General features: G+C 36.7%; 1 protein-coding gene across 2 annotated transcripts in view; it reads right to left on the bottom strand.

The window, feature by feature from the left end:
- Positions 1-12,508, bottom strand: part of LOC128640878 (protein-glutamine gamma-glutamyltransferase 5-like) — a 125,594-nt gene that overhangs the window by 58,946 nt on the left and 54,140 nt on the right. For both annotated transcript variants that reach the window (XM_053693331.1, XM_053693338.1), the window contains 2 exons: positions 10,389-10,517; positions 4,162-4,339 (listed from right to left, as the gene is read on the bottom strand). In XM_053693331.1, the coding sequence (XP_053549306.1) occupies positions 4,162-4,339; positions 10,389-10,517 (307 nt within the window). The remainder of the gene's footprint in view (positions 1-4,161; positions 4,340-10,388; positions 10,518-12,508) is intronic.

Raw genomic sequence — 12,508 nt, 5'->3', positions numbered from 1 at the left:
TGCAAGCCCAATCCGCTAGAGCTGACTCGAGGACTTTTTATCACAGTTTCATTGACTTTACTTTTCATTTTATTCATTATTCTTTTTTATATATCTTTTTTTAATATATATTTTTTCATATATATATATTTTTGGATCTGAATAATTTTAGATCTTTATTTTATATATATTTATTCTATTAGATTTGACGCACAAGAATTTATTGCACATATCATATACACACTAATTTAAAGGGGATCACATATTTGAAACCTAGGTTTCACACCTTTTTTCCATTTGGTTTCTTTACTTATATCCAACAATTAGTTTTATTTGCGCCCTCTGCAGACTTCCTACGTATAGCAATCTGCATTATATAATTTCCACTTAATACCTGCTCCATCCATATTCTAGGGGTGGATAAGACTCTTAAGCGCTTGTGCTTAATTACCCACTAAGGAAAGATATATAATGTGACTGTGTAGTTCAAATCAATAAAAAATAATTCATATGTGTAATTCAAATCAATAAAATAAATTTATTAAGGAAAATAAATACAATTAAAAGTTATAAAATTGTATGTTCAAAAACAATCTTAATAGCTGAATCTTAAAACAGTATTGTGCTAGTCCCACTGGTTGGCCAACCAGAATTAACTTGTATTTTTCTAGCGTGATTATTATGTCAAAACAGTTCAAGTTTAAAATGTCAAAATATTTTTTGTGGACACGATTTGCAAGACTTTCAGAATAAAGTCGGATGGATTTATGGTTTTGTCTATACTTGGATTGTAGTATCCACAAAGAGTATTTTTTTGCAATAATTAATAAATCACATTTTTATGTACATTTATGTATATATTATCAGAGATGCGCTAGTTTCACAGTAGTGTCTCTTTTACGTTTAAATCGTAACAAGTGGAAACAAAGTAATCAAGCCGATGATGTAATCATATACAGTGATTCAAGGTTAAAGTCTTTTTGCAAGAAATGGAAGTGGGTGGCTAATGTATCAGGAGGTAATTGGCTAATGTCTCGAAAGGTATAGGTCTGGCCCCAAGAAAAAAAGTCTGTTTGTGGGCGTGTTTAAAAGAAGTTTCTGACCTTGATCATTATTCTTTATACAATTTTGTGCCAATACTTTCTTTCATTTGGATTCTGTTTATAGTTTGTATCCGCTTATTTAGAGCGGACCTTACCGGTTTTTATAGGGGTTCGTTTTGTAGATGAATTTCTTGTAGGTCTTATTCTTGTGTACTAAATGTACACTCAGTGTGGTTTGCGCGGAGAGAAGCTTTGCTGCTGTAGTTGTTAGCAATGTCGCGAGCCTTTTCAGCCTGTCATCGCTGATTGGTCCTTTTGAGCCGGTCTGTGTTTTCAAAAGCCCCTTTGTATGTTGCAAGCGGGTTTTTCAATCTTGTTCTTTCGTGGGTGTCCGTGCTCTTTATGCTTTAATGTAGAGTAGTTGATTTGTGGGATCTTGAGTAAATTCCTCTTCATAAAGCGTAACGTTCGCTTTTCTTGGCGGTCCACTCGATTGTGGACTAGTGAGTTTGTAGATCTCTCCAAAGCACTTATAAAAGTTTTTAAGCGTGTTGATAGGTCGAGCTTTGTTGGTGATAATCTTGGCGGTCCTTTGTAAATGTGGACTATGGAAGTAGTCTTTGTGGTAAAGGATAAGCAACGTGTTTCGGTTAGTGCAGCCTTTTTCAAGCATATCCTTGATCAATCAGATTGAGCTCGCATTCTATTGGCTGATCGGAGAGTAGTGTGGGTGGAGACAGGGAAGTCATGGGAGGAGAGACTATGTTCATGGTTGTGGTTGTCTTGGGCCACTGCTGGGCCTAATTACTCAAATTCAAAGAGGAAGGAAAATGGTGGGAATGACAAAGGACCTGAGCTCCCAAATTGCATAAGTAGACCCATAGCTGACTGCCATTTTGTGTCTTATTGCTCTCTCCATTATTTACATAAAGAGACTTACAATAATTTATTATGAATGAATGAAATGCTTAATAAGTAATTATTATATGTTTGACATAGTCTGGTATAACATTGTAGCATTCAGTTTTGTCACATTTTAGTAGATGTGCAATAGTGGGGCTTCAATTTGTTCATAAAGGGTTTTAATTAATGGCCTGTAGATAGGTATACGTAATTGACAGAAATCTGTTATCCAGTCTTCATCAGTGATCATTAAAAATGAAAAAATTATATGAATCAGTTAAATTCTTTTCATATATTTTAGGGCAAAAGTGCAGATTTTTTGAATTTTACATTAGGAATTAAAGAGAAATAATTAGCTGTGTATATAAATGTAAATCTTTCATTAGTGTAGTGTAAATACTCCTTAGTCCAGTATGAATTTAGGCAGTGTACCTACACAACTTATATTACATTTAAAATAGCTTTAAATCTGTCTAAAAACAGACTAATATTCGGGTGTTATCATTTATCCCAGGAGAAGATATCTGTCCAGTGGTCCCTCTTGTAGCGTTCCATTTAAAGGGACATTGTACTCAAAAGGGAGTAGTAGGAAATACCTATCAACCAATCGGAATTAGTAGCAATTACTTATCCCCCATTGAGCATTTGATGGAAGTACCTATCACGCACTGTATTAGTTTCAGCTTAAATTTAATTACTTCAGATTTACAGGGAAAACTATTTCAATATGTTTTAATTATTCTCTTTCATACGAATGATAGAAAATTATTTAGTACAATGTCCCAATAAGAAAAGAAACCTGTGACTAGACTAGCCAGACAATGTTCCCCCAGAAATAAGCAGACTGTGTGTCCTGAGTAGTGATGTCGCGAACCTAAAAATTACGGTTCACGAACGGCGGACTCGAACTTCCTCAACTGTTCGCGAACGGGCGAACCGCCATTGACTTCAATAGGCAGGCGAACTTTAAAACCAACAGGGACTCTTTCTGGCCACAATAGTGATGGAAAAGTTGTTTCAAGGGGACTAACACCTGGACTGTGGCATGCCGGAGGGGCATCCGTGGCAAAACTCCCATGGAAAATTACATAGTTGATGCAGAGTCTGGTTTTAAGCCATAAAGGGCATAAATCACCTAACATTCCCAAATTTTTTGGAATAACATGCTTTAAAATATCAGGTATGATGTTGTATCGATCAGGTAATGTAAGGGTTACGCCCGCTTCACAGTGACAGACCAAACTCCCCATTTAAAGGTACAGTCTACAACAGAATTTTATTGTTTTAAAAGATAGATAATCCCTTTATTACCCATTTCCCAGTTTTGCATAACTAACACATTTATAATAATATACTTTTAACCTCTGTGATTATCTTCACAGTCAAAAAAAGTTTTTTTTAAAAAAAATTTACACTACTGTTACAACAGATATGAGTGGTGGCACTAGTTGGCAAGTGGGCCTGGCACACATGCTGGCAGGCAGGCAACTGCAATTAGATTACACTAGCAGACTGATGTTTCACAGTCAAAAAAGTTTTTTTTTTTTTAAATTTACACTACTGTTACAACAGATATGAGTGGTGGCACTTAGCAAGTGGGCCTGGCACACATGCTGGCAGGCAGGCAACTGCAATTAGATTACACTAGCAGACTGATGTCTCAAAGTCAAAAAAGTTTTTTTTTAAAAAATTGACACTACTGTTACAACAGATATGAGTGGTGGCATTAGTTGGCAAGTGGGCCTGGCACACACGCTGGCAGGCAGGCAACTGCTATTAGATTACACTAGCAGACTGATATTTCACAGTCAAAAAAGTTTTTTTTTTTTAATTTACACTACTGTTACAACAGATATGAGTGGTGGCACTGCAGGCAGGCAACTGCAATTTGATTACACTAGCAAACTGCTGCTTGGCTGAAATGTGTCTGCAGACTGTGAGATACAGGGTCAAAGTTTACTCAATGATAACGAATAGGGGGCATATTGAACATTGCATATGTTCGCCCGCCGCGGCGAACACGAACAAGCTATGTTCGCCGGGAACTATTTGCGACATCACTAGTCCTGAGCCTCTTGGTTGAGATAAGAGGGTCACAATATTGGGAGATATGTGGATGTATGTTTAAATGTTTATATGATACATGTATTTTTATTTTTATTGGTATGACAGAAAATGTTGTAGGCCCATGTTACTGTGTGATATAGATAGCCATTGATAATGTTAAATGCCTTACCTGTACACATTACTGAAGCAAACACCCAACACTGGCCATATTTTACAGGGCGGCAGTCATTTTTATACCACTGTCTTAAAATAGCAATACTCCCATTCCATGAGGATGGACAGACTCCAGTATCATAGTCTCCACTCCAGTTACCTTGAAGCAACCCATTGTCATCATTGCTGTTGGTCTGCAAACATAGAAAAAGGTGAATTGTCTTGAAAACAAAACGTTCTCTATGCATGACTTTGAATAAATACATTTAATGGCTATTTTATTGATTTATTTGTTTTCAGTCAGATGCCTTATTTAAAAATATGATGTGTCATACATTCAACTTGCAAATATAAAAATCCCTGTGGAAAAATATACACATTTCCCACTGTACACCAAGCTAAATAACCCATGCTTTGTTACGGAACTTTCAGTTTGCGCTGGAAATTTAAAGGACATTTTTAAGTATCTATAAAGCAATTAAGCAAATAAGCAAATTGAGCACCACACATAATATTTATGTTTAAATAAAAAAATCATGTTTTTTTAACTTCCAAAGCAGCACAAGAATTCACAGACTAAATAAAGAAAGTACATTGAATTTTTGCAATGATCACTTTAATTAAAAATTAAGCTGTGGTTTAAGTTATTCTGTCTCTAAAGAAAGGTTTTCGAGGGCTTTAAAGGGATAGAAATGTAAAAAATGAAATGTGCATGGGAGCATTTTAATTTGATTAAGAAGCATTTTTGCATTATACTTACATTAGCAAAAATGCTGCTACTTAAACTTTTTACTGTTTTTCTGCAGCATACACACATATCCTGTGAAGGCCCACACACCAGTATTCAAACACAACATCTTCTCAGAGAGCTGACAAAGGTTTGTATTGCGCAAGAAGACATAACTTGTGCCATACAAACCATTGCTGACTCTGGGCTAAATTACAAGTGGAGCACTAATTAGTGCTTTTGTTAGAGTGCTAACAGAAGTAAGCTGCGCGCGTCAGGTTGCTCTATTATTACAATTGGAAAGTAAAAATGTATCGCTCCAGCACTAACCGGACGAGCGCAAAAAGCCAAACTTACGTTATTGCACTCGTGCTAACATATTCCCCCATAGAAGTCAATCGAGAAAAAAAAAACAACAACACCCTACTCGCGCGCAAACACGAATTGCCATAAGAACCATACTCCAATAACCCCTAAACCCCCCACATAGCTCACCGCAAAGTCCCTTCTACACTATTAACCCCTAAATGGCCAGTCCCCCACATCGCAAAGTAGCCCAGAGAAAGAAAAAGGTTGCATAAAGAGTTTGTTCGGAGGAAACAGTTGCACTAAACTACACTTTCAACCCCTAAACCACGACCCCACCACATCAAAACTACCTCTTTACACTATTAACCCCTAAACTGCCAAACCCCACTGCAAAGTAAGTTTCTACACTATTAACCCCTAAAGCACCAGCCCCCCTATGCAAATTAATCCACTAATATCTAAACCCCCATACCTAACACCCTCTAAAAATATACTAACCCTACCTTTACAAAAAAAAACTTACTACCTTTAAAAAAATAATAACTTACCCGAGAAAGTAAAACAAATCTAACCTTACCTTTAAAAAAACAAAAAAAACAAACTAACATTACTATTAAAAAAAATTAAAAAAATTGCACAAAATAAAAAACCTGTAAGTGCGCGATCACATTTATTTTCAACTTGTAATACGAACATATATATTACCGCTTAACCCTTCCCATAGAAAATATGAGGAGCATAAATTACCGCAATTTTGCGCAAACAAATTTGATGTAATTTTAACAGCGCGCCACTTGTAATATAGATTTGAGCTTAAAGAACACCGCAATCTTGCAGTTGCGTTTACGCTCCTCGTGCTAATGATAGCGCTCCACTCGTAATCTAGCACTCTCTGAAAAGGTGTGGTGATGTATGGTCCCTCACAGGATATGTGCGTATGCTGCAGAATAACATTAATAACTTTTGCTAGAAGCATTTTTTGCAGAAGTATATTACTTTTATGTATTTCATTTTTGACCTTTCTATCCCTTTAACTCTATACGTATTTATGAAATACCACAGGTAAAACAACACTCTAAATTCTTAAGCAGATAGGAGAGTGTGAAACCTCGCCAGGAAGAGAAAGCAAGATTGCTATGTGATAATTTGCCTGTTATGCTATGGGTGTATTAAAACTTGTTAAATGGACATTAAACATTTTGAGATCGTAATATAAAATGGTAAATCGTATATTTGAAAAAAGCTCTGCAATATACTTTCATTATTTATTTGATCCCCTTTTCCTGTAATTCTATTCTGAAATTGTAAGCTTTTCACACTGTTATATGCCACACAGCTATTGGCTGCACATCCTGTGACCTATTTATAATTTTCCCTAATTGGCCACAGCAGAGAAGGTAACCTAAATTACAACATGGCAGCTCCCATTGTTTTAAAGAAGCTAAAAGTTTACACTTATTTTGTCAATATTTGAACAAATAATTTAACTTTAAAAAATACATCTACATGTTATTCTTAGACAAATCTTTTCTTTGAATGCTTCATTCTATCTAGCATTTATTTAGTATTTAATGTCCCTTTAAAGTGAAGTCTTCTGGCTTGATTGAAAATTAAATTACTTTTCTCCCTATGTTCATAAACATCCACATGATTATAAGATCACTAAATAATTATAACATGAGCTGCATAATGTATTACCGTATTGTTCCAAATATAGGCCACTCCTGATTATAAGCCGCACCCTTAAAGTTTGGTACCATTTTAAAGAAAAATGTTTAGCTTAACAAAAATATACACAAGTTGGTTGCAAGATACGGTAACCATAAAAGTACCGGTAGTACAGCACATGTGTATCCCAAGCATTCCCAAACATTCTGCCAGTGAATGAGCCATATTTCATATCAATGCAAAATCCATACCGTATACAGTACATCTGCAAGGGATCCCAGATAGTTCTTCACACTTGCCTTAGTTCCCTGCTCCTGGTGATTAACCAGTACGGTCCTCGCTCCGTCTTATCAAGACAAGTCTCCTCCTTTTTTCTTCCGGAACAGGTATTCATTAACGGCATCAAGATGCATTCAGCTTTGTTTATGTTCCTGTTTTTATACGGAGAAGTGCTGGCATCTTTTTTACATTTCATTCACAAGCTTATCCTTTGAGCCTAAACACCTTCTTTTGGATCAGGGACTCTAATCATTCATTGGTTGCTCGAGGATCACATGGACAGTGGCCATATCTGGATTGGCTGTGGTGCCTACGGAACCTAAGGAGCTCGAAGCTTATACCTTAAGCCTGTCCACTTTCTATTGGATCCGGGACTCCACCAGATTAGCAGAAATTACGATCCTCACTTCAGCGGTTGTTGGGATTCCGGCCACTGGAGGGATTTGAAAGAGGCTGCAAACAATCCGGATACATTGCTTGAAAGGTAGGAGTCCTAGAACTAACTAAATTAACAGCTGTGACTAGCATGTTGCCGGCCCCGGTCTCTGTCACTATTTTACATCAACTTGCAAGAAAGTGCACTGTTCATACACTAACAGACTGCCGTATACAAACCACATTACCAGTAATTGTGCTAACCACGCTTCCACCCAACCCCAACCGGACCATTCAAGGAAACATCCCAAGTATAGGCCGCACCCCTGATTTCAAGACTTACATAAGGGGAAAAAAGTGTGGCCTATACTCGGAACAATACGGTATATTAAAACTGAAAAACTTTATTTAAAAACTGTAGTTTTTACTTTAAAACTGACCAGTAAACAGCTCAGTAGACACTTCCCTTAGTCGTAAGAGGTGGCAGTCGTAAGAGGTGGCGGACTGCAGTCATCCCAATCAGATACGATCCCTCCCTGCTAGCGGGCGATTGGCTGCGAATGTGCAGGGGTTGGCATTGCACAAGAATTTCACCAGAAATGCTTGTGCAATGTTAAATGCCCACAGTGCATGCATTTGATAAATCTACCCCAAAGTATGTGATTGTAAACAAATTTCCAAATTTCTTCTATTATCTAATATGTTATGTTCTCTTGGTGTCCTTTGTTAAAAAGGATAGCTAGGTAGGCAGTGTCAGAAGCTTATAATTGGTGGCTGTACATATATGACACGTTATTGGCTCACTTAATGTGTTCAGCTAGCTCCCAGTAGTGCATTGCTGCATGTTCAACATGAGAATGAAGCAAATTATATAATAGAAGTAAATTGGAAAGATGCTTAAAATCTGAATCATGAAATAATTTTTTGGGGATTCATGTCCCTTTAATTTAACTTTCATGTAGTATTTAAACCCCAGGGCTGTGGATATGGATCAATGTCTGTTTGATCCCGTGAAGACAGGAACAAACAAACCCCAGTGTGGCTATCCAATGAGGATTAATCTAAATAGAATGTCAAGCATTTAACTTACCCCCCTCTTCACGGCCGCTCATCTCGGTGTATTCGCCTGTGTCAGTTAGAGCCCTTCGGTGAAACTTCTCAATGTGCCGCTGCAAATCCAGCCCGGAGCTCAAACAGGCTGCTCGAACTGGCGTCGCACTCTGATGCACCCGGCTCACAGGCGTGACGTCACCAGGCGGATACCGGCTTATGGGGGGTAAGGAGTCCCCGATTCTTTGTTTCAATCGCTGGTCCTCATGCTTACAAATCCGGCTGGAACTTAGGCATCAAGGGTAATATACACCTGCTGACTCCACTGCGGCTTGTTGCAGCAAACGTAGAAACAGATTTCAGGAGTCGCAGGTGAGGTCAATTCAAAAATAGCATGCTATTTTTTAATTGACCTCACCTGCGACTCCTGAAATCTGTTTCTACGTTTGCTGTGGATATGGATACCTTTCTTAATCCCTTTACTTAATCATAACCCCCAACTGCACTGATTTCAGAATTGCATTAAGCTTTTCTTGAGCCCTGACTGCATAACTATCCCCTTGACCTCTGGACCCCAAATGTATTATCCCCTTCCTGATTCCCTTCCTGTATTCCCTGTCTAATCTTCAGCCCCCCTCTGCTTTACTAACTAACCAGAAAACTACTGATGTATAAATCAGGAGCTGGAAACAAATGTCCAATCAACATCTATCCAGAATCAGTTATGATCATAGCTTATAGCTTCAATCAAGGATGAAGAAAACACAGGAAATTGTTGGAACATGGAATAGGGTAGCAACATATTTTTTATTGGTGTTCCAGGTATCTGAAGGTGGATGGGAGTCACAGGGTAGGGATTGTTTTTAAAGATAGATAATCCCTTTATTACCCATTACCCAGTTTTGCATAACCAACAGTTATATTAATATACGTTTTACCTCTGTGATTACCTTGTCTAAGCATCTTCTGACAGCCCCCTGATCACATGACTTTTTATTTATTATCTATTGACTTGAATTTAAGCCAATTAGTGCTGTGTTGTGGTGAATCTTAAATAACTCCCCGTGCGTGAGCAAAATGTTATCTTTATGACACACATGAACTAGCAGTCTCTTGTTGTGAAAAGAAAATAACATGTGATTAAGAGGCTGTCTATAGTGGCTTAGAAACAGGCAGAAAGTTAGAGGTTTCAATGTTATAAAGTATATTAATATAACAATGTTGGTTGTGCAAAGCTGGGGGATGGGTAGTAAAGGCGTTATCTATCTATTTAAACAATAATAATTGTCCAACTGTCCCTTTAAGTTGGAGGAATAGTTAGAGTTGTAGTATTTATCGTAAGGATGAATGAATGGTTAGGGATTGTCATTTGTGGGGTTTCCATATGGCAGGTTTTGTGAATTTCATAAGGGTCACTTGAGGGGCTTGCAAGAGTTGTGCTTTATGCGAGTATACAAGCAACTCAGTGTCTTTCTCTTAAACTTTTTGACATTTTTTCTATATTTAATTTCAACAGAGCTGCATTACTTCATAGCATAGCTTGGAATACGTGAAAATAATATAAATGATAATATAAAATAATATTAATGATAATATAAAATAATATAAATGATAATATAAAATAATATAAATAATAATATAAAATAATATAAATGATCATATAAAATAATATAAATGATAATATAAAATAATATAAATAATAATATAAAATAATATAAATGATAATATAAAATAATATAAATGATAATATAAAATAATATAAATTATAATATAAAATAATATAAAAATAATGTATGAAAAAAAAACACATTGGTATTAATAACTGACCCACTCACCATGGCGCAGATTACTCTACTGACGTATACAGGATTGTTTCTCTGTGCTAAATCTTTAAATGCATCTTGAAGAAAGTTTAAATTCTTGTCCAGCATTTTGAGGCAGATATCCACAATATCATCTTCAAACTGCAATCACATGGTCTAACATCAGTGTTTGAATGTAAATAAATACAGTATAAAAATACAGTACGCTATAGCATATGGATTTTGATAACATTAAAAAGATCATATTTAACTTTCATGATATTCATAGAGCAAATCACTTTAAACAAATTTCCAATTGACAAAGGGGTAGATTTAACAAGTTGCAATCTACCCCTGTAGTTTCAGGTTCCCCTGAAACATAAGTTAAGAATCAGCTGTCTTAAGACCGCTGCTCCTTAACTCCTCCGCCACCTCTGAGGCGGCGGACAGCAATCATCCCAATCAGATATGATCTGGATGATTGACACCACCTGCTAGCGGACGATTGGCTGCAAATCTGCAGGGTGCGGCATTGCACAATAATTTCACTAGAATCATAATAAATTGGCCCCCATACCTAGATGGAGGACCTCAGGAGTGTGAACCTGTCTTTAGAATTCTATGGCAGCAGTGTTTGTACCTTTGTATAGCATTGTTACAAACATTGTTGCAAACACTGCTGCCATAGAGTGCTAAAGACACATGCACGCTCTTGATGTCCTACAAACTAACCTAGCTTTACTCTGCAACAAAAATTATCAGTGATCAAAATTTGATAGTGGAAATACATTGGACAGTTTTCTAAAATTGTATGCTCTATCTGAATGTGAAAGTTTAATTACTTTGTATGCTCTATCTGAATGTGAAAGTTTAATTACTCTCCCTTTAAAGTAGTGAAAGAGCAGTTTACTTCTGTACACCTTGCCAGTAATAAACACACGCATGCACACTAGATCATTGTTAGGCAATACGGAAAGAACATTTACTACAAAAAAAGTACTTTCTCTAAGCAAATTCATGAATCTTCGTTTTATGAATTCTTCCTCGTATTTCTATCACTGAAAAATAAATGCTCACTATGGCCTAATTTCCATCGAGGTGGTAAAGTTTGGAAACAGATGGTAAAATAAAAAATCTCCTTAGACTTTAATGGAGACTTTAATGGAGATAAAGGTTTTTTTCTACCAGTTTCCAAACTTTACCATCTCAATGGAAACGAGCCCTAAATCAGCTACCACAGAGAAACTTACAGAGACAAGCACTTTAAGAGGCTGAATAGTATACCAGATTACTGGAGCCAGACACAATGAGGGCATATTTATTTTTATATGTTTACAATAAAATGTTATGAGCTATTGAACATGAAAAGACATGATCTCACTGTATGATTCATATTTCATTCCATTAACATGAAGATAGACGCTATGCTTTTCTTTTGTGTGGTAATGTAAACTTGTAAAATATTTACTTTTCGCTCCTTCTAATTGCATCACGAAGCTTGAGTGAACAAAATGTGAATATGCCTCTTAATCTTGTTGTTGAAATGAACAAGATGCTACATGCTAATACATGTGTGTTACCTGTCTATATATGTATGCTATATATTACCATGTGCCAATATGTGCTTTATACATGTCCATATGTGTATATTACATGTATATGTGTATATTAGCTATCAATATGTGCTCATTATCTATGAATATGTGTATATTACCTGTCAATATGTGCTCATTATCTGTGAATATGTGTATATTACCTGTCTATATGTGTATATTGCCTATCTATATGCAGGGCCGGCCTTAGGGCCAGGCGATCTAGGTGGCCACCTAGGGCCCCGCGGTTAGGGGGGCCTTGCCGTGCGAGTTCAAACAAACTTTTTTTTTATATAAACATTTTTTGTGCACTGCCACTTTTTAAAAAAAAATGGGGTTTTTTTGCCACCATTTTCATTTAAATTTTTTGGGTGCAAGTTTTCTCCCAGGAAAGTTCAGGGCATGAGGAGGCAGAGCGGTGGCACAGGAGGAGGCGTGACAGGCAGTTGGGGACCGATTCAGGAGGCAGCCTGAAGGTATGTATGTATGGATGTTTTAGTGACTTGCAGATGTCCCTCTAACAAAGCCTAGATAAATATATGCAATGCGTATAACCGTCAG

The sequence above is a fragment of the Bombina bombina genome, chromosome 1, assembly GCF_027579735.1.
Source record: "Bombina bombina isolate aBomBom1 chromosome 1, aBomBom1.pri, whole genome shotgun sequence".
NCBI classification, from domain to species: domain Eukaryota; kingdom Metazoa; phylum Chordata; class Amphibia; order Anura; family Bombinatoridae; genus Bombina; species Bombina bombina.
Note: the sequence above shows the minus strand (reverse complement) of the source record. Positions and strands in the feature narration are given on the sequence as shown.